The 26,041-nt window shown below is 36.5% G+C and overlaps 1 protein-coding gene across 6 annotated transcripts in view; it reads left to right on the top strand.

Moving 5' to 3' along the window:
- LOC124233777 (alpha-(1,6)-fucosyltransferase) overlaps positions 1–26,041 on the top strand; it is a 272,983-nt gene that overhangs the window by 234,372 nt on the left and 12,570 nt on the right. For all 6 annotated transcript variants that reach the window (XM_046650977.1, XM_046650976.1, XM_046650978.1 and 3 more), the window contains 2 exons: positions 20,694–20,940; positions 24,968–25,144. In XM_046650977.1, the coding sequence (XP_046506933.1) occupies positions 20,694–20,940; positions 24,968–25,144 (424 nt within the window). The remainder of the gene's footprint in view (positions 1–20,693; positions 20,941–24,967; positions 25,145–26,041) is intronic.

Genomic DNA, 26,041 nt, shown 5'->3' with positions numbered 1-26,041 from the left:
ACAGTGCTTTCTATATTCTGAATCACCCTACATGTTGTTATTTCCACTTCACTTTTGTGGGAACAAAGCAAAATAACAATAACAGCATAATTCGGTCATGGGATTTCAGCAGGGCTTCTTGTGAGAAACTTTAACAACCAACATTAGTGCAACTTAGAAGTACTTGATGGCTTTTTGTGAAACTCATTTTTGTAAATGAAAAGAGAAGAGGTAAATTATGATAGAGGAGCAAGGTGAAGGATAGCCATCCCCTTTGCTCATTCTCCCAAAGAAAGCCAGCTTTAGCTTTCCAACTCCTCCAGCCCACATGAGGATGGATCACTCCCTACTTCTCTGGGTTTTATTTAGATTGCCCAGTTAAAATCTCAGTGTCTAGATTGATTAGGCACCAGAATTCTGCTCTTGTCAAGGAAACTTGACCAATTGCCCTTAATTTTGGGGACTGGGTTACCTTCTTAGCTATAGCTATCACTGACTCCAATCAGAGAACCTTCTTGACAAAGCAGTTAGTCTTGAGTTAGTTCTTTAACTCTCCAAACTGATAGGATGATGATTTGGGGAGGAAGGAGGGAGACTTGGAGTAAAACATGCTGTCTCGGAGCTCTAATATGTGGGTAATACTAAGAGAAACCAGAATAAGTTCCTTTGAAGATTCTCCTCCCTGGGAGCTGTGTCAAAATTAATGCTTAGAAATCTGAACATGCTCACGGTGTTAATTTCCACGTAACTTGCCTAAAAGTGGAGATAGGCTTCAGTGAAAAAGTTTTTTCAAAACACTAACAATGTCATTGAGCAAATCCTAAGCATATGAATATTAGAAATACATAAAAGTGAGGGCCTTTGACTGACCATCCCTCTGGTATCTGTCTATTGACTAGATGGAACTACATGTGTTAGACCAGCAGCGATTATGTTTAGATAAGCAACCCAAAGCATAGTGTCGAAGCACTGTAGCATGCTCCCCTTGTCTCTAGTTTTTGGGTATTAAACACTATGTTTGAAGCTATTTTTGTTCTGAGAGAGTATAGTGTGTCTAGGTTGCGGCTAGGAATTAACTAGCCTAGAGCACTCCAAAGGGATTTTAAGGCATGGTAGAAAAAGCAGTTGACAACAAGGTGCATCACCAGTATTTTCCTTTCTCTGCTATCACTGCCCATCTTGCTGTGTCCACTGAAATTGGACAGTAGAGTTGGGGAGTTAGGCTGGTTTAGTAGCCACTTCTGCTGCTGCCTATGGTCAATCTTGATCCAGTCAGTTCAGAATATCCAATAACAGGATTGGCAAAAGTAGACATTGCATTCTGTGTCCCTTTTTTCTAGGGTGTATTCAGTACCAACCATGGGGTCACCTGGACTGAGATTTCAGAATCTGTAGAGCAGTCTGTCTGCATCCTTTGGAGATGTCTAGCCATCAGTACTGGATTGAATTCAGAGGGTTAGATGGCCTTTTAAGAATATGATATCTCCATTTTAAAAGTAATGTGATATCAGTATTTGAGAGGAAAGTTATCGGCTTATTGCTTGCCATGAATGACGGTCTTAGAGGCACCCGTTTGTATTATATATATGTTAATAAGTGGACATTTAGTTCATTCACCTGTTGTATTTTGTTATATATCTGTGTCATGATTTATGTAGTCCCTCATTGATGGATGTTTAAATTATTTCAAGTTTTTGCCATTATAAACAATGATGTAATGGATATCTTTGTGTATGTCTCCTTGTGCATATGTGTGAGTTTCTCTGGGGCAGTGCTTATTAAACATTTTCACGTCACACTGATGATATGTAAAAGATATTTTTACTGCCCATATTATCGCCTGGGAAGTGGTGGTATCTGGTAAAGCTACAGAGATCTTTATAGTAGTGTGTTGCAAATAAAATCTTATGCTCTAAAAAAGGGGCTGACAAACTGTGGTCCTCAGCCAAATTCAGCCCGCCACCTATTTTTGTAAATAAAGTTTTGCTAGAACACAGCCATGCCCGTTTGTTAACATATTGTCTGAGACTGCTTTCGTACTGCAGTGGCAGAGCTGAATAGCTGCAACAGAGACCATATGGCTCACTAAGCCTGAAATATTTACTATCTGGCCTTTTACCAAAAAAAAAAAATTTTTTTTGCTGACTCCTACTCTAAAATAATAATTACCAAACAAATGTAGTTTCAACCATTGTAAATTTGTGAATAGGTTTTTTGTGTGTAGTCTTTTTCATGCACTTATTAATTTGAGATAAAATTAATTTGTGGTGAAAGAAATAGATCTTAAGTGTATAATTCAATGAGTTTTGGTAATGTAACCAACATTCCTGTCTCTTCAAGTCTTTTACTAATTTTTAAAATTGGGTTGTTTGTCTTTTTATTTTTAATTTTTAGCAGGTGTGTGTGTGTTCTGGATACAAGTTCTTTATCAGAAATATGATTTGTAAATGTTTTCTTTCAGTCTGTGGCTTACCTTTTCATTTTCTTAGTGTCTTTTGAAGATCAAAAATTTTTAATTTTGCTAAAGTTTAGTTTATTGATTTTTTTTCTGTCACTATACAAGTTAGTGCTTTTTGTCTTCTAAGCAATCTTTGCCTATTGTAAGGTTGCAAAGATATCTTTTTATGTTTTCTTCTAGAAGCTTTGTAGTTTTAGCTTTTACATTTATGTCTATGACCCCTCTCATATTAATTTTTGTGTATAATGTGAGGTAAGTTTGAGGTTCATTGTTTTCCATATGTTTATCCAGTTGTTCCAGCCTTATCTGTTGAAAAACTTACCTTTCCCTATTGAGCTGTCTTGGTGCCTTTGTCAAAAATCATTTGACAATGTATAGGTCTATTTCTGGTCTCTGTTCTGTTCAACTGCTCTATTTCTGTCTATCCTTACACCTTAAATTTTTATCTATCATACATGTTGCAGCATATTGATTGGAAAGCTGTACATATGCCTAGAAGTGGTATTGCTAGGTCATAGTAGAGTATACGTAGCTTTAACTTGTCTACATGTGTCTAATCCCTCTGTGGGAAAATTATTTCAGTAGTCTTATAACTACCCCCTCTGCTTTCAGCATCTCTCTCCTTTTAATCCATTCTCCACACTGCCATCAGAATGATATGTCCAAAATCAAATATGGCCTCGTTTCTTAAAATCTTCCCTGGCTGCTCAGTGTCTAGAGAGGTTATGTATGAACTCCGTACTTAGAATAGTATAGGAAATAAGCCCCTCCTCATATACTGTCCACTTCTCAAAATGTGCCCAGTACTTCTGATCTCACTAGTCCAACTAAGATTTATTCCTTGAAAGTTCTGTGCACTTTTATTTCTATACTGGGAACATGTTCCTTCTTTCTAGAATGTCTTTCCTCCATTTCATGCTGTGAAATCCTGTATCTTTTAGTATCATTTCTTTTATTGTATTTCTCTCCAATTAGCCCCATGTTCTCACTTATAAATATATTATACTTAAATAGTTTGTTTACATGTCTTTTTGACTATATTGTGAGTTCTTTGAGAAGCTCGTCTGATTTATTTTGGTCTCCTTTTTGCCTAATAGTACTGGCCAGTAGTTGTTACTCAGTTTTTGGGTTTTTTTTTTTTTTAAATTAAATTGCCTCTAAGTAAAATTATCCTTGAAAATTATTAATCTTCATTTCCATCTCTATCAAATAAAGGAAATATAGCCTAATGTATGTGATTCACAGGTTTCCAATGAGGAGCAAATGAGGCAATAGGCATGGAAATGGTTGGAAAATGTTATAAAAATATGATGGCCTTATTGTTGCTTATAACAAAATTCCAATAGAATTAACCCTCTTGGTATCTTATAAGTTTTATTATGATAGAATTTCACCTTCACATATTTGTATGAATTAAAATAATCAAATATTAAAATTTTTATCTCTATTTTCAGTAAAACTGAAAATAACTAAGTTAAAAAATACTTAATACTGAAAAATACTATATTAAAAAACAGCTAAGTTTGAAAGTACTTTATGGACTAAATAAGTCATTTTCCTATAAAAATTTCAGCTATATGTGTGTATGTCTGTCTCTGGATATCTTTGATTCAGTAAACATGTATCAAATACTTTCTCAGTTCAGGCGTTATGAAAGTAATATTATATACAGCAGTAGCTGACATTTAGTGAAACTTTCTATCTAACAGTGCTTAAGAACTTTGCATATGTTATCTCATTTAATAGTCACAATAAATCTATATGGTAGGTGCTATCTTTATCTACATTTTTTATAGGTAAATAATTTGCCAGAGGTAATGAGAAACCCACAGTCTGACTTCAGAACCTGATCTTTAAACATTATGCTCAGAGATTGGCAAACCATAGCTCCCAAAGCCTGGGGTTAGCTCTATTTTTAAGGGATTGTTTTCAAAAAAGGAAGAAGAATATGTGATAGAGATGTATGTGGCCTTGAAAGCACAAAATATTTACTATCTGGCCCTTTACAGAAAAAGTTTGCCAATCTCTGTATACGGCCATGCATCACTTAACGACGGGGATACGTTCTGAGAAACGTGTTGTTGATTTATCGTTGTGCGAACATCGTAGAGTCTACTTACACAAACCTAGATAGTATAGCCGACTTCACACCTAGGCTGTATGGCACTGATCTTATGGGACCACCATCACATATGTGTTCTGTTGGTGACCGACACGTCGTCGTCAGGCGGTACATGACTGTAGGTGATTAAGACAGAGTCCTTGTTCTCAGGAAGCTCCCAATCTAAATAGTGGATTAACACAAACATTTTAAAAATCTGTTTTGTGAGGCAAAATGTGGTTAGTGATGTTATAAAGATATAAACAAGAACCCCTAAGGAATTGGGAAGTACAGTCCTTCTAGCCAGAAAAATGAGAAGAAATGGCATTTGAACTGGTCTTTAAAAAGTTGTAAATGACCAGAAATCTTCGATGTAGAAATCTGCACTTGGGAGTGCATGATGGGCAATGATAAAAATGCTTGTGTGCCCATCGTATCTTGCTTAGAGTAGTGCCAACGACGTTATCACAACTCCTGGGCGTTATTTTTTCTTCTGTCTCTGATTTGCTGAATTATATGGAAGAGAGCATTAACCATCTTCATCTCACTTTATCCTTTAGTAGAAAGTGACTTAAAAATTGATCTGACAGTTAATTATGTTGCATTTCTCAAGGGACTCCAAAACAAATCTGATTGAGGTTGCTTAGGTAGAAGTATTTTTTTCTGCTCTAAAAGTATGAAAATGATAGTGCTTTAGTTAAATAAACCTTCATTTTGTATTCATTCTTAACTGTCATTGAGTAGGCGAAACTGAAAACCGATGTTTACATTTAGAATAATTGCATTTTTTGTTATAGATTTCTTATTTTCAGGAATTCAACGTGTAATTTTATAACACATTAGCAATGTTATAGGAAAAACAGTAAATAAATGCAGCTATGCTTTTGAAGAATGTCAGCAAAAGTAGTCAAGTTAATATAGAATTGCTTGTTAGGAAATTTTTTAATTGATTTGTGGAAATGACATAGGATTGGCATTGTTATCATTACTCAACTCTTCATTGTAAACAGTCATTTGAACAATATTCCAAACACCAAAAATAAAGGCAGAGAAGGCGTTAAGATTCCCTAATTCTGTAGTTTGTACAGCCCAGCATCCATTGTGTGAGTAATAAATGTTAGGTCTATATACATGACATTTTTAAAAATCTGATAATAGCTTCAAGCTACTTCTTTTTCTGAATATCATTAATATTAATATGTAATTATTGAATTAATTAGTGTACATATGGACAAATCACTGTTCCCTGGTCTGCTGTAGATATAGAATTTAAATTAAATGAAATCTCTTCTTTGAACATTTTTCTTAGCCTGAAAAGAAATATACATTAGTGGTAAATAGCAGTTTTGGTTTCTGTGTTCTATGTTGGTGCAGATATTTTGTTTGGAATTGATTTTATATAAAAATGTATATTTGATGGCATTTTCAGTTAACAAGAAGACGAATTAACACATTTTACTATAAGAACTGTAATATACCCATAACTATTTACTTATACATATTGCTCTCTGTTTTAGTAGTGGAATTATCTATGTAATTGAGTGAAAACAGGAGTAGCCACAGATGCATAAGAAAACACTTCTATAAATTAATGCATTTGGCATATCATTTCTTAAAGACTGCCTTGCAGTTCTGTCTCATTGAAATGAATTGCCTGGGTCTTTAGAGTATGCTGAGCATATTAAAGAAAAAGAAGAGAAAAGAATCATTTGGATAAGATTTGAATGAAGTCTTTGCATTGTGGCTAACAAATGGTGTGAATTGTCCATCTAGCCATGTCACTCTTTAAAAACTAGGGGGAAAGAAATGGTTCCACAGCTATATTTTGATGGAATTATCTATTGTCAATGGCAAACTAACATTTTAAAGCTATTGCTTTTTTAGTAAAACATAATATGTTGTTATCCAGTTGTATCTTTAATTAGTTGAATTTAAATTAATCAAATGCTGTTTTGTATCAGGGAACACATGTAAGAGATACTAACAGAACAAGACTGTTCAGTTTGTGGATTTTTTTAAACGTCGTTGCTCTTTCTCTTGGCCTTCCTCCTGTCTGTAGGCTAGAGACTGCTAGAAATAAGGAGAAGGTAAAAGCTCAGACTTTTTTATTTTTCCTTACTTGTCATTTTATAATCTCTTTTGTCATTCAAATGTGAGACAACACATTTTTGTGATCTGTTACCCAATTTTCCAATTCGAAAAAGAGATTTGGACACCTTTTTCCCTCGCAGCACTAAATGAAAGAATTCACTTCCTCAGTGGCCGTTGCATAGAACTGTAGGAGTGACACAGTCAGCTCTGCCCTAAATTAGTTAAAAGAGATGCAATCGTAGATCATTTAAAATGGTAGATAGTCAAAAAGTCACTGTTCCTTCACTTTAAATAGTTTTATTCCATGCTGTGGTAACTTAACCCCAGAGTACGGAAATGATATGCCAAGAGGCCGTAGTCCACCATGTGAGTAAGACATACCTCAAGAAATAGAGAGCTTTTGTGTTTTTGTTGCATGACGTTGAACAGCTGTAGCCACCCAGGAGCTTGCCCTGTTTGGCAGCTGGCTTTATTTAGCATTTTAAAAATTGCATGCTATTTGCCTCTGGTGCCTGGCATTCTTCAATTAAAATTTTAAATATATTCTTATCATCCCCAACATAAAGGTCTCTAACACAGTCCCAAATCTAGCCTGAGACATCTGTCCTTGAACCCAGTTTTTTAAAAAAGTTCAATATGAAATAAATCTGTGCCGTGTCATGCTAGAATGAAGGGAAGCACACATTACTATAACGGAACCTGATCAAGCTGCTTAGACAGGCTTGACTGAATGGTTGAAGCTTATTAATGGATATATGAGATATTATTACATCAAAGGCATTTCAGTAAAAGATTAATGTTGTTAATTTTAAGAGTTGTTTTTGTTTTGTTAATAGGGAAGGGGGCTCAATTACATGTTGCTTTGATTTCTCTTAAGCCTTAAAATTCCATCAGTTAGCAAAGAGTAGGAAACTGTTATGTATGAGGACAAATTTTATGTACCTGTTTGCCATAAAAGAGGACTTTGGAAATTTTTTTTTTTTGCAATATGTTTCCACTTACATCAAATTATAGCCTTCATATCAATATTGACCAGAAGATTCTTAGAATTGTGAACTTGAAAACATCTACACTGAACTAGAAATTAAATACATTCAGATAGAACAAGTTTCTTCCCAGGGGAGAGGTTTCAGGTAACCTGTGACTCATACTTTATTGAATTTAAGCTGTTTCTCCATATAGCCTTACAGTTGGGCTGAAAAAGCTTTTGATTTAATAGAACACTCTCTGTGTGTGTCTAATTTGTGATAAGTTTTGCCTTTGTTAGTCGGTTAGAGGTTTCATTGAAACCTTTCCAGGCCTAACTCCCTCTTCAGTCAAAGGAAACACTTTATCTTTCCCATCATTAATGATTTTTAGCAGTTTCTATGGTATCATTTTTTTTAAAAGAGCTTTCCTCATTTATTCTCTCCAGAAAACAACCCTGAGGGGAGGTAGTATGATTTTTAATTAATATAGGGCAAGAAAGAAGGATTAGAAATTGTGTTAACTGGACAATAGTGTCAGAGATCAGAATTTGCTGGATTTAATTTCATCAAGATCATATTGTCGTTCTGTTAATGCCAAATGTATTCATTGTATTTGGCATAATAATTATTATTATTATTTATATAATTGGCACTTGAGCTAATGTCTGTTGCCAATCTTTTTTTTCAGTCTTCTTCTCTGAAAAGCCCCCCAGTATATAGTCGTATATTCTAGTTGTAAATGCCTATGGGTGTGCTATGTAGGACGCCGCCTCAGTATGGTGTGATGAGCAGTGCCATGTCAGCGCCCAGGATCCAAACCAGCGAGACCCTGGGCTGCTGAAGCTGAGCGTGCAAACTTAACTACTCAGCCATGGAGTCAGCCCCTTGGCATAATTATTTTTAAATAAATTTTTAAAGTATAAAGCAATGAACACTTATAGCTGAAAAGCCCAGCAAGTGTAGAAAATATAACAAAGAAAATACAAATACTACTTAAATATATGGGTGTTTAAGTGTATTCTTTTTTGAATGCATGTATTTTTTAAATTAATAGATTATTTCTTAGAGCAGTTCTAGATTTACAGAAAAATTTATTAGAAAGTTCTCATATACTCCTTCCTTTTCCTCTTCTCCTCCCCGGCATGGCCCAGTCCCTCTATTAATATTTGCATGTGTGTTATGTTTGTTACAATCAGTGAACCAATATTGATACATTATTATTAACTACAGTCCATAGTTTACATTAGGGGTCAGTCTTTGTATAATGTAGTTCTATGAGTTTTCCCAAATGCGTAATGTCATGTATCCACCATTATATAATCATACAGAATAGATTCACTGCCTTACAACTTCCCTGTGTTCTACCTGTTCACCCTTCCTCTCTCCCCCCATTCTCTGGCAATCAGTGCTTCCTGTCTCTATAATTTTGCTTTTTCCAAAGTGTTATGTAGTTGGAATCATACATTATGAAGTCTTTTCTGAGTGACTGTTTTTTTTAAAAAGTCCCTCTATGTCTTTTTGTGGCTTCACAGCTCATTTCTTTTTATTGCTGAATGATATTGAGTTGTATGGATGTACCATAGTTTGTTTTTCATTCACCTATTGAAGGACATCCTGGTTGCTTCCAATTTTTGGCAATTATGAATAAAACTGCTATAAACATTCATGTGCAAGTTTTTGTGTGGGCATAAGTTTTCAACTCCTTAGGGTAAATACCTAAGAGAGGAATTGCTGGGTTGTATGGTAAGACTATGTTTAGCTTTGTAAGAAACAGCCAAACTGTCTTTCAAAGTGGCCGTCTTAGTCTGCTTGGGTTGCTATAACAAAGTACCATAGACTGAGTGGTTTAAACAACAGACATTATTTTTCACAGTTCTTGAGGCTGGAAAGTCCAAAATCAGAGTGCCAGCAAATTCAGTTCTTGGTGAGGGCCCTTCCTGTCTTATAGACAGCCACCTTCTTGCTATATCCTCACATGATAGAGTGAGGAAGCTCTAATGTCTCCTCCTCTTTTTATAAGGGCACTAATCCCATCATGGAGGCCCCACCCTCATGACTTCATCTAAACCTAATCACCTCCCAAAGGCTCCACCTCCTAATACCATGACATTGGGGGTTAGGGCTTTAACATGTGAATTTTGGGTGGACACAAATGTTCAGTCCATAACAGTGGCTATACCATTTTGCTTGATTTTATTTTGTTTGATTTAAACATCTGTCCATTTGTTCATTCATTTTCTTTCTTTCTCTTTCTCTCTTTTCTTTACTTCCTTCCTACCTACTCACTAATATAAATGGTAGTGTGTTTTTAATTTCAAATTCCAATTGCTTATTGGTAACATATAAGAAAGTCATTGACTCTTGTATGTTAACCTTATATCTGGCAACTTTGGTGTAGTTGTTTATTAGTTCCAGTATTTCTTTTGTTGATTCCTTGGGATTTTCTACACAGATGATCATGTCATCTGTGAACAAATATAGTTTTATGTTTTTCTTCCCAGTTAATATACATTTTTTTCCCTTTTCTTGTCTTATTGCATTAGCTAGGATTTCCAGTTCAGTGTTGCATAGGCATGGTGAGGGGGGGACATCCTTGCCTTGTTCTTGATCTCAGCAAAAAGACATCAAGTTTCTCACCATTATCTATGATGTTAGGTATAGGTTGTTTTTAGATGTTCTTTGTCAAGTTGAGGAAATTCCCCTTGCTGAGAGTTTCTATCATGAATGGGTGTTGGATTTTGTGGAATATTTTTTCTGGATCTTTTGATATTATCATATGATTTTTCTTTTTTAGCCTGTTGCTGTGATGGATTACATTAATTGATTTTCAAATGTTGAACCAGCCTCAACTAACCTTCTTCCTCCTCTTATCTTTTTCTTGTTTCTGTGGTATATCTACCTCTTATCTCCAGACTGCAAGGAAAAGAAAAAATAGTTTGTTGGTACACAAAGAAAAAGCATGCTTTAGAACCACAATGTAATGTAGTCCTCTTATCTTGTATATGTTGTTTCCTGTGCATTGAAACGTAAGAAGGGCATTTTGGGTCATATCACTGATTCATCCAGTTCTAGACTCTGATTTAACAGTAGTTCTCAGTGACATATTAAAGGAGATATAGTTGCCATCCATGATGTCAAGGTCTGAATATTCATATTTTCTCTCAAACATATCATTTCTGGCTTTTATCTTCTCTTGGGATAATGAGTTCTGTAAGAATTCTACCTGTTGTATAAAATTAGGCTGTATTTTATTTATTCTTAAAATACTTCTTTCAAGCACCAGTGAAAGGTGCCTAATTCTAAGATTTGGTAGAACTCATTCTTGAACACTTTGTCTCAATCTTTCATGGTTTTATAGGCTTTGAACATATAGCCTATCAACTTTCATCTTTTCAGATAGAAGAGAATCATCCTGTTGTCATTTGGAACATCCCTGTCCTCTCAAATAGTAGTATTTCTCTTTATTCTTGAGATGTAGGTAGTTGAACTGCACAAATTTATTCATATATAAACACCACTGTGATTGTCCCCATTCGTATATGTTCAGTTTAGTAATCTGTTGAACTGACTGAAAAGTTACTTTGTATCACCTCTAAAATTTCTTTCTCTGATCTTTTTTAATCTTTTATAAATTCCACTGACATGAATAAAGTTAATCATTATAATAATCAAGGCTAAAACTTGTTTCTAGAAATATAAAATATTTGTATTTATTTTGTGATTCCTTTTGAATATCATCAGTTGTTGTATCCTGAATTTTGGATCATATCATCAAGTGTAGATGCTTCCATTTATAAGATCCTTGTGAATAAATTGAAATTTGTTTATTTTTATTTATTCCTAAATTTACCACTTAAATTATAGAAGGAAACATTTTTTAAGGATAGAAATATTTTAGATTGCAAAATAGTTTTGCTTTATTGTTTAATAGTTGCAAATAAGTATATAAATAGATAAGGAAGAGTGAAACCACAAGTTTAATAAATCTCTTTATGGTAACTTTGCTTCCAGATTCTTTTTTCTTAAGTAGGCTATTTCTCCTTCATGGAAAGCTTATTATATGACTTGTTAGGAAATAAGACTGTCATAGTTTGGCTAATTCACATTCTCTTTTTACAATCAAATTGTGAAAGTATTAACTCTTAACCATGAGCTTTAAATTGACTAGAAAGCACCCAAATTATTTTATATAAATAATTTAAATTTTGTATAAGCTGTCTTTAGCTATTACTTTTGTTTCTTCAAGGGTCCCAGTATGAACCCAAAATGACACTGAATGAAATTGTTTTTTAAGCCACAATTCACATCTGCTAATTGCTTTACATGGGTACACATGATCAGTGTTTGAAGTTTATGTCCTTTACTTAATATTAAATTCCTAGATCTGGTGCACACTGTAGAGAGAGATCTGGACCATTGGGGTTACCTTACATCTCCCTTTGTGTTGCTACCTAAACTGATACCTGGAGCCCCGCCCCTCCCTCTTTTTTTTTTATTGCATGAGGAATCACTTTGGCTTTCTCTGAAATTTTAAGATAATGAAGTAGGGATGGAGTAAGACTTCAAACTCTGGAATCGGCATGACTGGATTCAACGCCTGTCAGCTGGGTAACCTTGAGCAAGTTAATTAACTTCCTCTATAAAAGGGTAATAAGAGACAACTCACCTCATAAAGACTGGATTAATTGGGATAATGTATGGAAAATGTTTAGTGTAGTACCTGCCATGTAGTTGGTGTTCAATAAATGTTAGCTCTTAATTCAAGTTGCTGATAGAGAGCTGGGGTAGGGAGGGGGTGGATGCAGGAGCTATTTAGAAGTGGCTTTTAGCATGAGTCTTTGAGATGGAGTAAAGCACACGGAAAGAACAGACTCTGGACCCTCATCCCTATCAGAATCTTATGACTTGAGGTGAAGATAGGATTATAATAAAATGGTAGCCTCTGATTTGGAGATCTACCCGGTAAGACTTTGTGGCCTGTTGATAGATAATTATCTACAAGTTGAAAAATATGTTGCATATGATGAGAAAGAGTAAATAACCTTCTTGGCAAGGGAGTGACAGAAGTATTCCTTTGCAAATTCTAGTCCAGGTTCTAAATAAGGTTGTGGTGGTACTGTCCCTGTTTTAAGCATAAAAGAAAAATTTCGTGGGAACCATAGCTTGAAGTATCACGTCTGTACAAAGTATTATCGTTTTTAAGCAGTTAACAAGCAAAAGACTCCTTCTCACCGTCTCAGACATCTCCTCTTTGCTCTCTTTGCAACATTTATCTTCCTCTTTCCTCCCCTTTTTATGCTCCAGTAGTTAAGGTTTCATGCCTTTTGCTCGTAGTTCTTTATCTTCGTTTATGGATATCCCCTCCTCTTCCCCCAGTTAAACCAAAAAAGGGTAAAATGTAGCCACTTTTTGAGTAATGTCTTTACAGTGTTTATCTCAGCTATGCTGAGAAGCTATAGATTATAAAGTATTAGCTCTTTTTCTAGAGATGTACCACAACTCAGAAGAAGAGAAAGGGAGGATCAGGTGACTTATACCAGATTGGTAGCAGCAGTGACAGCAGGAGCTGTGGCTTGACACATAAAGCCAGACCCCACCCCCATCTTTCTTCCACAGTGAAAGCAGAGGCAGCTGGGAAAGAAGGCATATTCTGCAGTCTGAGATGGTAGTGGCAGCAAGAGTTAAAGATGGGAACGACGGCAGAGTGACTCTTGGAGCTGCTGGTCCTTTATGGATCAGTCTAGCATACAATATGAGGGAGATTTGCTGCTCCAATCCCTATTTCAGTAGGTCAAGATGTTTGTCTGTTTTCTCAGCAATTTGTATGGTGCCATAGCACAGCACTACACCTGATTAAGTTTTCCTCTCTCCTTACATCCCACAAAAGTCGTAACTCTTTTGATATTTCCTTCTTCCAACATGCCTCTATTTTCATTTTCTTCTCTCATGATATAGTCAGGATATCTAGTTATAATTCTTGTATCTTAGGGCGTAAGGATTGACCTTTACCCTATCATCAGGTAACTCAAGTTAGACCTTCCTGATTTAACATAATTGGATGATAACTTAGCAAAAAAAATTATAAGCAGCTGTAAATCCAACATGAAACATCACATTCCTAACTCTCCAACTATGTGCCAATCACAGAGGCAGCTATAAAATTCCCCCAAGGCAAAAGGGAGCGCAGCTTGCCACTGACAGCTCTGTCCTGTGAGATCCTGACAGCACATGCACCTGTCACCTCTTTCAGGAATTCTCATGGAATGAAAGGCTGTTATTACCTTGAGGTCCTTCTACCTGGCTATTTCTTTCAAGGAGACAAGACATGATGAAGGAATAAGAGGAATATTAGATGAAATTGTGATTTTTTTTGTGAGAATGGGGGAAAGAGAGATTGAGGTTTGGCTCTTTAGTAAATTGATAAAATTAAGCCTTGTCCTTGTTTTTACTGCTTTCCATTCGTCTAATCTCTTGTTTCTTGCGAATAAGTGAGGCTACTAGGATTCTTTGGGATCCTTTCAGTTGGAAGGAGGTTCTAAGTTAGGAGAAAGTACTAAATTATTAAAAAACAAACAAAAAATTCCCTCAAACCTGTCGCCATAGAGTTATAGGGCCTATGCTGTCTGAATCATCAGAGAAACTGTTGGCAGTGTCTCCTTGATGTGCAAGCTGTTTGTGGACTGTCTGGAACCTCTTGGCAAAGTAACTTATATATGTATATAAAAATTAAATGACTAAATTTGTTTCATAAACATTAAGAGTGACTGCAGGGAGCCTTCTGTTCAGTTTCATGAAGCAAGCAAATTTCTTTGGTCTTTTTTTTCTTATGACACTGTCCTGCCTGCCTTATCCTGAACTGCATAATTCACTATGATATTACATGTTTTCCTTTAGCCACTCTTTTAGCCCCCATCCAGGGTTAAGTCTGTCAGAATATCATTGAGGTCAATGAACCATGCGTCTAGTTGCCTTTGCAAGGCATTTCTGTTCCTAGTGAAAGCAGCAAGCACCTTATAAGAATGCCTCACAATCAATCCCATAGTGTGATATGCTAATTCTTCAGAATGTTGCTAACACTGCACTGTGTTTCATATGATTGAATTTAGAACTTTTCACTGAATTGGTTGAAGGCTTCAGACTGGCAGTAATAACAGTCTGAGTTGTTGCTAAAGTAGAGCAGTGATAGAATTCACATGGCAGGCGACAGTGGCTCATTCAAGTTCAAGAAGAGATCTCTATCAGCCGCAGTGGTTGAAAAGCAAAAGGAAAGTAGCCCAGATGTTCACTTCTTAGTAGTATATCTTTCCTCAGTATTTTAAATGAGAACAGAGTTCAGTCATTAAATGAGGATGTAGATGTTAATATCATCATCGGTTAAAATCCCAAAGAACAGACATCACACATTTATGTGATTTTTTTTTTAAACGGCTGTCTTTTGTGTTCAAGTAAAATCAAGAAAGCGCCCCCCCCATGCCTCTGGAGGTCTCACGACAACTAGTTAGCTTTCAGTCTTGATCTCCTTTTACTCTTTCCTCCTCTAACAAGTCTCAGAGAGTTTAGTAAGAATTTAATGAGAGTCATATTTGGCCACACAGTTTTAAAGAGTATATAAATCCCAGAAGTCCAGATAGTCTTTGTGGATATAATTTAAGCATACAAATTCCTTGCTGGAATGTAAGCAGGAAGTACTACTAGTTTATACAACTTAGCGCTATTCTGTGCTGTCCCTATAGGACAGAATTTTAGTCAAGTCAAGTTAGTGATGATAGAATGTCATAACTTTCAGATAGCTCCGAGTCGCTGCTCTTCAGTTTGAACATTTGTTGCATATTTTGAAAAGATAAAAAAACTGCTTGTTATTCTATTGCCTGTGGTAAACAGTATGAATAAGATTTACTTTGGGTGTATATCTTCTATCTCCTTATATCTCGTATGTTTGGGAGTATATCTTTGGCTCATTGAAATGGGGCACTTTGATATATTTTTTCAGGGAATAGGATGTATTGGCAAGTAATCTCTTCCTGGACCATACTGTAGCCAACTTTTTGAGAATTCCTCAGCAGAACTGATCCCAGGATAAAGAACTAACATTTTTTGAGAATTAGTATGTGTCAGGCATTATCCTCAGCTTTCTTCATGCAATGCCTCATCCTTAAAATAATGTGATGAGTAAGAATCCCATTTTGCAGATGAGTAAGGTGCTATTATTAATGCCACTTTCCAGAAGAATAAACTGGGGTGAAGTTAAATATAACTTATCCAAGGTTACACAACTCTTAAGTGATAGAGGATTTGAACTCTAGTTTTTGTGATTCCAAAGCCCATACTCCTAATCACCAAGTGCTACAGTCAAGGTACCGCATAAATAGGCATTTGCCTTACTATATTTTATCTGATGTCTCGCCCTTCTCCAGCCTCAAATAGGGCCACAAGTCCCAGCAGTTGGCAAGTCTTTGGAATGGGTATTGTGTGTGATGGCACCTAGCAGCTATAACCATTCAAAGCTACCCTTAGAAAGGGAATTAAAACCTCCTTCTACCCCTCTGTACCTGTTTTTGGGAAGTCCGGACCTACGTGCATATTGAGGAAAACCTGTTTAAGAGGCTTGATTTCAGAAAGCAGACAGCTTTTCTGGTTCACTGAAAAGTTACTGATAATCCCCTCCCCTCCTCAAGTGACATTTAAGTTCCAGATACTGATGTCTTACTGGAGATTCTTCTCAACTGGCAACCCAATTCCAAACCTCTTTGCTTTGACCGTTCTGAGCTTTATGACTTCTGTCTTCAAGACAGTTCTTCCTCCTGAGTTCTGCTTCTCTCACAAGTCATGGTGATAACAGTTGCTAAGTAGCAAGTGAAGAAAGAAGGCAGTAAGTGGAGAAGAAGTTTTATGAACTGGGACCCAAAATCTTTTCCACCCTTGAAACATTTTTCGTTATAGCAGAACCTTTTCATTCGTGGTGGATGTTAAGCTTCTCAAGCCCTTTCTGTTGAGTCTGCTGAAGACTAATAATTCTGATTGACTAGCTCCAGGGCTAGTGTCTCTGTCATATGTCACATAAAATGAGGAGAGAGTAAAGCTATTAAATAGGGCTGTTATGAATTGATTAGGAGGGAAGAGGGCTTCTCCAGAGGTACTTGCCTGCAGCTGTGGAGATCTTCCCTTTTAAAGAGCTATCTGTGCTCCTAGCAGAGGGCTATATGTGTACTAACAAGCCTTTTGGGTCTTATCTGCCGTTAGCAAAGAGAGTGACCTTGTGAAACATGATTATCAACAAGAAGAGGTAGTCTTGACAATGAGTCTCTGAAATAATTAGGTAATGACCATATCAATACAGTTGAACTGGGCTGTCAGTTGTGTAATGCCTGGGCTAGTTTGCACTGATTCTCTACAAATGAATAGTGCTGACTTATGTATAACTTATACGTATAAAACATCTCTTGCTGGAAGGTTGATGCAGTGCATTTTTTAATAAGACTAAAGTCTTAGTAGAATGTCAGGGCACTCTTGATTGATTTAAGGGACCGTACTTAAATGCTTTAAGAAAAAAAGTGAGTTATAGAAAGCAGAATGTAATATAAGTAATGGAGTAAACACTGGAGTCTGATCCTGGCCCTTTTATTAGCTATAGTACCTTTGAGAAGTTCAGTTAACCCCTCTTAGTCTGTTTCCTCTGTAAAAATGAGAGGGTATAAATAAATCTGTGTTTCCCAAATTCTGAAACCTACTACAGATTACTAGAGATGATTTTTGGTGGCATATGAGATAATTTCGAACAGTTTTCTGATAAAACAGTAACCATTGAGTCACATAGTTGAGAAAGTTATTCCTTTTTCAGTCTTTCTGATTATGTCAAAGACAAAGTCTCAGTTTGGTATCAAGATCTCTTTAATAGTTCTTTAGCACTGGGTAATTGCTTGGGGGTGGAGGTAGGCAGGGGCAGGTACTGTCATCCTCCATTCCTCAAGAGATGCTATAGAAGGGAAATCAGCTCCATTCCTTAGAAGGAAAAAGTACAGAAATACTTTCTTGCTCTTGCTGTCTACTTCATTTCCCTTCCACTTGGAGGGAAAGTAGTGAGTTATACACAGCCGGTGAATTTGGAGGAGGAAGCATATGAAGCACAACTCATTCTAGCTTCTCTCATGGTGTGGCCCATCCTCAACAGGCGTGCTTCCCCTGCTCCACTATGCGGTAGGCCTTGGTTGACAAACTCTGCTTAGGGCTGGGTAGGAACCATTAGGAAACCAGTGAGACCATGAATCCAAACACAAAACCACGTTCTCCCATTCATACTTACTGGGAATCAAGCTGATGTTTTGGTTGCCGTTTTATTCGTCTCACTGTTTCTCATTTGATTTCAAACTCATAGGAGATGTAAAAGGAAAAACAATTATCACTCCTTAAAACCTGAGAATCTCCTTTTTTAATAGAAATCTAGCTTGAGCTGAGAGCCCTTCATAAGCAATGTTATCTATATAGAGTTTAATAACATGGTTGTGTTTTCAGTGAAGTTGTATTTCTAGTTTCCATCTATAAAATAAATTTATGTTTTAAAAAGTGAACTTTTTAAACATTAAATAGTACAGATGGTACATGGATATGGTAAAAATTATAAAGGTGGTACACAAATGACTGAAGTTTAGAAAACACTGAGTAAGATTATCTCTAGGGTCTGTTCCAGATTTAAATTCTTTTGAATGTATATTCCAGTAGAATAAAAAAAGGTTACATGGTAAACCAAGTAAAAGAAGGGGCCTTCTAACATAGCATGTACTATGTTATTTTTGAAATGTATCATTACTGAGGAAGCTAAACTTTTGTTCTATGCCAATTTGTTTATTTATAAATGTGAATACCTTCTTAATATTTTGCTAAGCAGTTGAGTATTGATATCTTTTTGATAGCATGTTAGTGATGATGTTTTGTTTATGTTTTTTACTGAAAGCAGTCTGGTTCTGGGTGAGGTTTTTGAACTAGAAATCTCGGAAGACGAGAACCATATCATCACTGTCTGCTCTACCTGGTACAGTGTTGGGCATACTAATGTTCGATAAATATTTGAACAAGTGAATGAGTGAAGGAATGAACGAAGAACAACAAAAATAAACTGAGTTCTCTGTCTTAAAGGTATAGGCCTAGTTTTCATTTCTTTCTGAAAGCTGACAGTAGGGCTGGCTGTAAGGAAGTCGGGGCCTTGGGGCAACCAGACGGTAATCCTTTCATATAAGTGAAATTTGGAGCTAATTTCAGGGAACATTTAGAATAACATTGTTAGGAAGAAATCTCAAAAGGAAGGTAGCTTTCCTAATTTTGCTTTCGTTTATGGTTATATATCAGAGGTTAGGATCTTCCTTTCTTTCCAAGCTCTTTGTTTTTTATAAAAAAAGAACTACCCCTCTCTCTCTCATTCATGTACTACTTCTCTTATCATCTCCACATCAGGGAAAGCACCCAATTTTCCTTCCCTTAGGGAGACTATTAGAGCTTAATTTAAAATGCAGCGCACTCTTTCCCCACACAGTCTCAATTACCGTTTCTCGTCTGATGAAGTTGCCCAGCTCTTTGTTAACTGGCACACTAGAGGAACTGCAATACTGGTGGTAAATTTTTTTATTGCCGTTTATTCATGCAACAAATGTCATACTTCAAGGGCTTTGTCTAAGAATCCTGAAATTAGTTTTACATATCAGAGAGAGAGAATATTAGTCATACATTTTAAATTCTTAGTTATACCAACTGACTTATAACCATGCTTTGAGTGATTACATTCCTAGATCTTGTAATTTATTTTAAAAAACTTTTATATATTTGCAGAAAAACAGAATTTGAGGACTCCGTTTCATTCTGGTACATACGTTTTGAATGTATTCTGGTTTATTCTCTAAAAGTGCATTCTTTCTTTAACGGTCTGGTGATTAACTGTGATTCTAATTCATTATACACAATGACAACATCTTAGCTGGAGTTATTTTGCAATGTTCAGGTTAATATTTTCTGTTACTGAAAATTTAATTCAGTTCATTTTATATTTGTGCAATCTCTCTGCCTCTGGTATCTCTGTGTTCTAGTTATTACTATGTGGTCTTTAGGATGTAAAGTAAACTCCAGGGATTCTTGCTGTCACATTTTGGTTTATTCTTATTGTATTATAAAGTTGATAGAACAGCAATAACAATTATGTTACATAGAAGTTGGATTCTGAAACTAATTGATCATCTATAAAAATTAGCATCTCTGTTCTAACTTTAATATCCAGGTAAACAATCAACATGGATCTATTATTATCATAATTGAGAATATAATAGGTCTGTTTTGGCCAAGAAAAAAAAGACTTTGGAATGACCTTATCTTTTTGCTTCAGAAGATATAGGGGGCCAGCCCGGTGGCACAGTGGTTAAGTTCACACGTTCTGCTTTGGTGGCCCAGGGTTCGCCGGTTCGGATCCCAAGTGCAAAGTAAAGGAAGATGGGCATGGATGTGAGCTCAGGGCCAGTCTTCCTCAGCAAAAAGAGGGGGATTGGTGGCAGATGGTAGCTCAGGGCTAATCTTCCTCAAAGAAAAATTTTTTAAAAAAAGAAGGTATAGAGGCTTGGCTTTTAATTGTAATCTTTAGGTATCTCTAGAGTCATTGCTCTCTGTCATCAAAGTAATGCAAGAGCCATTTGCTGTAATGACAAGCTGGAAGTTTCGAGAACAATTTATTGCCTAATTCAAAAACAATAAAAATTGTAAAAAACAGAACTTTGTGTAGCTGGCTGCTTCCACTGACAATATGGTTATTCTCTGATTAGATACACTTTGAGTGCTGGATACTGTCCTTATCTAGGGTATGAGATGTTGATATGGCAGCATATTATGATAGAAAAGAAAAGGCCATGGACTTGAGAGGCAGACCAACCTGAATGTGAAATTCAGTTCTGTCTCTTTTGTACTAGTACCTTGGGCAAGTTACTTAACTTTCTCTGTAAAGTGAAAATTAGAATACTTCTTTAGAGTTGCTGTGAGGGTGGAAGCACTCAGAGTGAGTTCTTGTTAAATGGTAGTTATATGAGGAATACAGTGTGGTGATGATGGTGTTATGATATTTTTTCAGGTGAAGTAAAGGACAAAAACGTTCAGGTGGTTGAGCTCCCCATTGTAGACAGTCTTCATCCTCGTCCTCCATATTTACCTCTGGCTGTACCAGAAGACCTTGCAGATCGACTTGTGCGAGTCCATGGTGATCCTGCAGTGTGGTGGGTGTCCCAATTTGTCAAATACTTGATCCGCCCACAACCTTGGTTGGAAAAGGAAATAGAAGAGGCCACCAAGAAGCTTGGCTTCAAACATCCAGTTATTGGGTAAGAATCTGATTTGTTCCTCATGAAGTGATATATAGTAGCAGGAATATATTCCTTACAATATATTGTGAACTCTGTGATATATAGTTTAATTTTCATAGCCTCACCCAAAAGCAAAGGTTCCAGAGTTCACCTTAGGCCACAGGAAGACCCTTCTTCCTTTGTTCACTTAGAACAGCTGAGTCATCATACTTCGTCATCCTTATTCATTTATTCATCCAACAAATGTATTAAATCCATATTTCCGAAATTAGCTGTCTCTCCTGGGAAAACCAGCAAAATTTTATTTTATTGGGCGTATTTTGGGTATTATGCATGTCTCCTGTCTTACCCTATCAGGGCATGAGATGAAGCTGTCACATTTATAGCTTTTCTGTTGCACCTTATTCTTAGGCTTCTTTAATTGCCACTGGTGATTATTTTGCATTTTTGGTGTTCTGGGGTTTTTTTTCTCTCCTGGAAGCTATTTTTAGAGTAAGAAAATCATTTGTAATTTAAGATAATGTTAAAATTGTTATTTAAGATTATCTCTTGGCCCACTTGGGAGTTATGTACATATGTATTCAGGCTCAGGCTTATGTTTAGGGAGATAGACCAGGAAATCCTGGTAGCAAGAAAAATCCAATAGAGCATCTTTGCTCACAAGCATGTGTTTCTGTGCACATACATAAAAAGTTGAGGGGAGAGGAGTTCTCCTGAGGCCCAGTGCCAGATTGCACACCATGGTAAATGTTCTTTGTCTAAAGGAAAGAATATTGGGCTGAAAGTCAGGTGACCAGGGTAACATTCCTGGCTTTTCCCTGCTTCTGGGCGACGTTACTGAATAATAGTACCGGGCTTTGATTTTCCCATCTGTGAAATAGGGAAGGTCATACCTGCCCTAAAAATGATGATGTGATCACATAAGGATGAGGAAAGGATTTTAGTTCTATGGAAAAATATGCACTGTAAAATATTACTACCTTTCAGAGAGACTGATGCTTAAATCATTCCTGAAAATAGACTCGTAGGCTAGACTGTGGCACTCTGTAGCTTATACTGTTTGTAATAAAGTCAGCTATTGATTAATATTAATGCATATGTTGATTCATTCACTTATTTGCAGAACATTCGTTGAATACCTGCTACTGTGGGGGACAGAGATTAATTTTTTTAAATGACTCCTTCCAGCTCATTGTACTCTATGGGAAAAGAGACTTACACAACTAACATTATACATATAGAATGTGATAAATACCCTGAGAGAAGCGTAAAAGGTATTATGAGAGATCAGGGAAGCGAGAAATGTACTTCCAACTGGAGCAGGAAAGGCTTCATAGCTGCAGTGTTTGAACAGGATCTTGAAAGATGGAGAGAGATAGGGTTTAATAGTTAAATTGCCGAAATAACCTTCAACTACATTATTTCGTTGATCCTGTAACACAGTCCTGTGACATGGGCAGAGATAACCATTTTACAAGTGAGGAAACTAAGAAAAGGAATCTCTGCCCAAAGTTCCAGAGTTAATAGAGGCAAAACCAAGACTTAAACCTTCTTAACTTTGTTTGGACTTCCTGTAGTTTTCCATAGCAGAAAACTACCCGTATTAATTTTCCATGGACTATCCACCATCTTGAGAATTAGCCAAATGTAGAAAACTGAAGTACCACAGACAGTTCAGTTACTTGCGCCTTGAGGTAGTGTGCTGTAATGGAGGAGGAGTGCACTAAGATTCAAGAATCTGGGGTCCCATCTAGCTCCACCACTTAGCAAGTTATGTGACTTCAGGCAACTGACTTGATCATTCTGGGCCTTTGTTAATTGCCTCTCTTTCCTCATTGGTTTAAAAAAAAAAAAAAAAACTATGTTACATGGCAGGTATCTAAGGTTTCTACGAACACAGTACCAAACAATTAGATTTTTGTGTTTATCCATCATTCATTCATTTATTTATTCATTGTGTTTGATGCAATTGGGAATAAATAAAAGCAGATTCCCTGCCTTGAAAGAGCTTGATATCTGATGGTGAATATCAGGCAAGTACTCAAATAGCTTTTACTTTTGTGAAGACTGGGTTAGAAATGTATGTGAGAGAAACCAGCCTCCCTTTGCCTTAATGTTGTCTTTTTGTTCACTGAAATGTCCTCAGAAGCATCAGTTTCCTTAACTTTCAGATGAAGGAGTTACATTAAATTAAATGACTTTCAAAATCTTTCACAGGTCTAACATTCTCATTCTTCCATGGAGATTCCATTATGGTCCTCTCTCAAATTGTTGATTCAGGCCTAATTTCAGGAGTACCTGGAGAACTGAGAAAATTGCTTAGTAGTACTCTGCTACTGTCTCAAATGCTTATTCTCTTCCTTTGATTTTTCTTTCTATTATTATAGCTCTCCTTTGTTTTTATTTTCATTTTCATATATCCCACCCCACATCTTCCCTCTTGTCTTAGTCTTCATATGTATAGAAGTTAACTGACCCCTATTCTAAATGTTAGAGCTAAGGAAAGTACATGGTGGGGGGCCGGCCCGGTGGCACAGCGGTTAAGTGCCCATGTTCCAGTTCAGATCCTGGGTGCAGACGTGGCACCACTTGGCAAGCCATACTTTGGTAGGCATCCCACATATAAAGTAGAGGAAGATGGGCACAGATGTTAGCTCAGGGCCAGTCTTCCTCAGCAAAAAGAGGAGGATTGGCAGCAGATGTTAGCTCAGGGCTAATCTTCCTCAAAGAAAAAAGAAGGTACATGGTGAAATCAGAGTATCAAATGGTGTTTCTTCTTATGAAACTTTTCGTTGAATTCAGTGGAATTATTGTTTCTGTCCCACTTCATCTCTATGGAGCACAATGAACAATTCTAATTCCCCAGCAGAAGCAGTGATTGAGAAGGATGTGGGAAGGAAAAGATGATAGAATAGGTGTTCATATGATAGTATTCACATCTGTACTGTAGTCTGGAATGCGAAGGAAGGAATAGCCATAAAGATGTCAGAGTAACTCCAGTGAAATCAAACGCTCACTCCAGATTCTTGATAAAAAGCTGGCCATAGGCTTCACCTAAGGTGTGCCCATGTACTGTGACCTAAAGGGAAACAAATCTACCATTTTTCTTTTCTCACATATGAATAGTGGTTTAGTAATTTGGGGAAGGGGGGATGTGGGAAGGGCAAATTTAAGGAGAGTTTTAATTTATGGAAATAAACTATGACTTATTATTTTTATTTTTAGTAAAATTATTTTGGAGGCACTAAGATGGGAGGAGAATACTGTGGAAGTCAATGCCTCATTCAGTGAAGGACAATTTAAATCTGTGTCCCCAATTTTGCAATTTTGGAGCTCTTCTTAAATGAGACAGATGAGATCAGTATCTGGTTGTGTTTGATAGAGTGAAAAACAGAGAAAGGAAATTCCTTATGCATACAACAAAGGGACTGGAATGGCTTCATGAACTTAAAATAGTAAGAACTGTTCAAAAATTTGCCTGCCTTGATGTGCTATAAGAAGAATCCGTGCAGGTTTGTGTTTTCCTCAAACAACTTTAAATTCTACAAGCTGGCAGTTACAGTGACTATACAGGGTAAAATGAGGAAAAAGGAAACTTGGCATCAAAATGTTATGCACAATATATTTAATGTTCTGTAACAAAAACTGTGAATCTTGGTATCATTTGTTGTCAAAAATCTTAAAAAATTATATCCAATTTTTTCTGGAAGGCTGGTCGGTATTTTGCTGCCTGGTATGGAGTACAGCTCTGGAATCTCCCATTTATTCCTGATGTGCCAATTACTTTCTGTATAAGAAAACATTCGTCAAAGGCTTTACTTCTTTTCTGATTCCCCTTGTATTGTGTTAGCATGCAAATAGTATTTAGAATATATGTGTTTGAATTTTTTAAGTGTTTGTTTTTTCTAATGGCAAAAATGAAAGAAAAATTGGTTTAAAATGTCCATATAACCACCATGAATAGGGGTGTAAAGCTGAGTACCCTAAAAGCACCTGGTGGGTCGAACATTATCAGTAGAATCTGACTTTCTCCCTCTATCCCCAGAGTCCATGTCAGACGCACAGACAAAGTGGGAACCGAAGCAGCCTTCCATCCCATTGAGGAATACATGGTGCACGTTGAAGAACATTTTCAGCTTCTTGCTCGCAGAATGCAAGTGGATAAAAAAAGAGTGTATCTGGCCACGGATGACCCTTCTTTATTAAAGGTGGCAAAAACAAAGTAAGTTAGATGAACTAGTGATTCTGGAGTGGGACTCTCTGTGTTCAGTTGAAAGGAATCCTTAATTCCCATGACTTGTGATTCTTGTTACAATATTATTGCTAATTATTAGAGTTTTTGCAAACAACTGTGTACTTATGTAATGGTTAATATAATCAAAGCATATTTGAGCTGCCAGCAAGGTGTAGATTTCATTCTGAAGGTTCTTCTCTTGGCTTGTAGGCAGCTGCCATCTCGATATGTACTCATATGACCTCTTTGTGCTCTTGGAGGAGAGAGAGGGCAAGCTTTCTGGGTGTCTCTTCTTGTAGGGGCACTAATTCCATTATGATGGCCCCACCCCCATGACCTTATTAACCCTAGTTAAGAAGGCCCCATCTCCAAATACAGTCACACTGGGGGTTAGGGCTTAAACATATGAATTCTGGGGGGATACAAACATTCAGTCAGTAACACTAACCATCTACACCGACCTGTTAGCAATAAAATATACCAAAAGTGTGCTTGCCCTTTTGCTCTCACTATCTTCACTAACAATTATGGGCAACTGAAAACATATGTAGGATACAAGTTTTCGTCTTATAAAAATTTCTGGAATTTGGAAGTTATGTTAAAGAAAGGTAAAGAATCAAAAGATGAGTTTTCTAAGTGGAGGAATAAGGGCTGCTAGTGTGTATTAAACAGTGACCACCATTTATTGAGCCCACCTATATTTCAGGCACTGTGCTAAGTGCTGGGGATTCCATTGTAAGCAAGACACTGTACTCTCCAGGAATTCCCAATCTAGTGGGGAAATAGACAATTACTTTTCGGTATGAGTACTGCTACTATAGAGCTAACATAGGATGTTATGAAAACACATAAAGTACTGATCCTAATTGAGAATTTATCATAGAA

This window comes from Equus quagga, unplaced genomic scaffold, assembly GCF_021613505.1.
Source record: "Equus quagga isolate Etosha38 unplaced genomic scaffold, UCLA_HA_Equagga_1.0 220_RagTag, whole genome shotgun sequence".
Lineage (NCBI taxonomy): Eukaryota > Metazoa > Chordata > Mammalia > Perissodactyla > Equidae > Equus > Equus quagga.
Note: the sequence above shows the minus strand (reverse complement) of the source record. Positions and strands in the feature narration are given on the sequence as shown.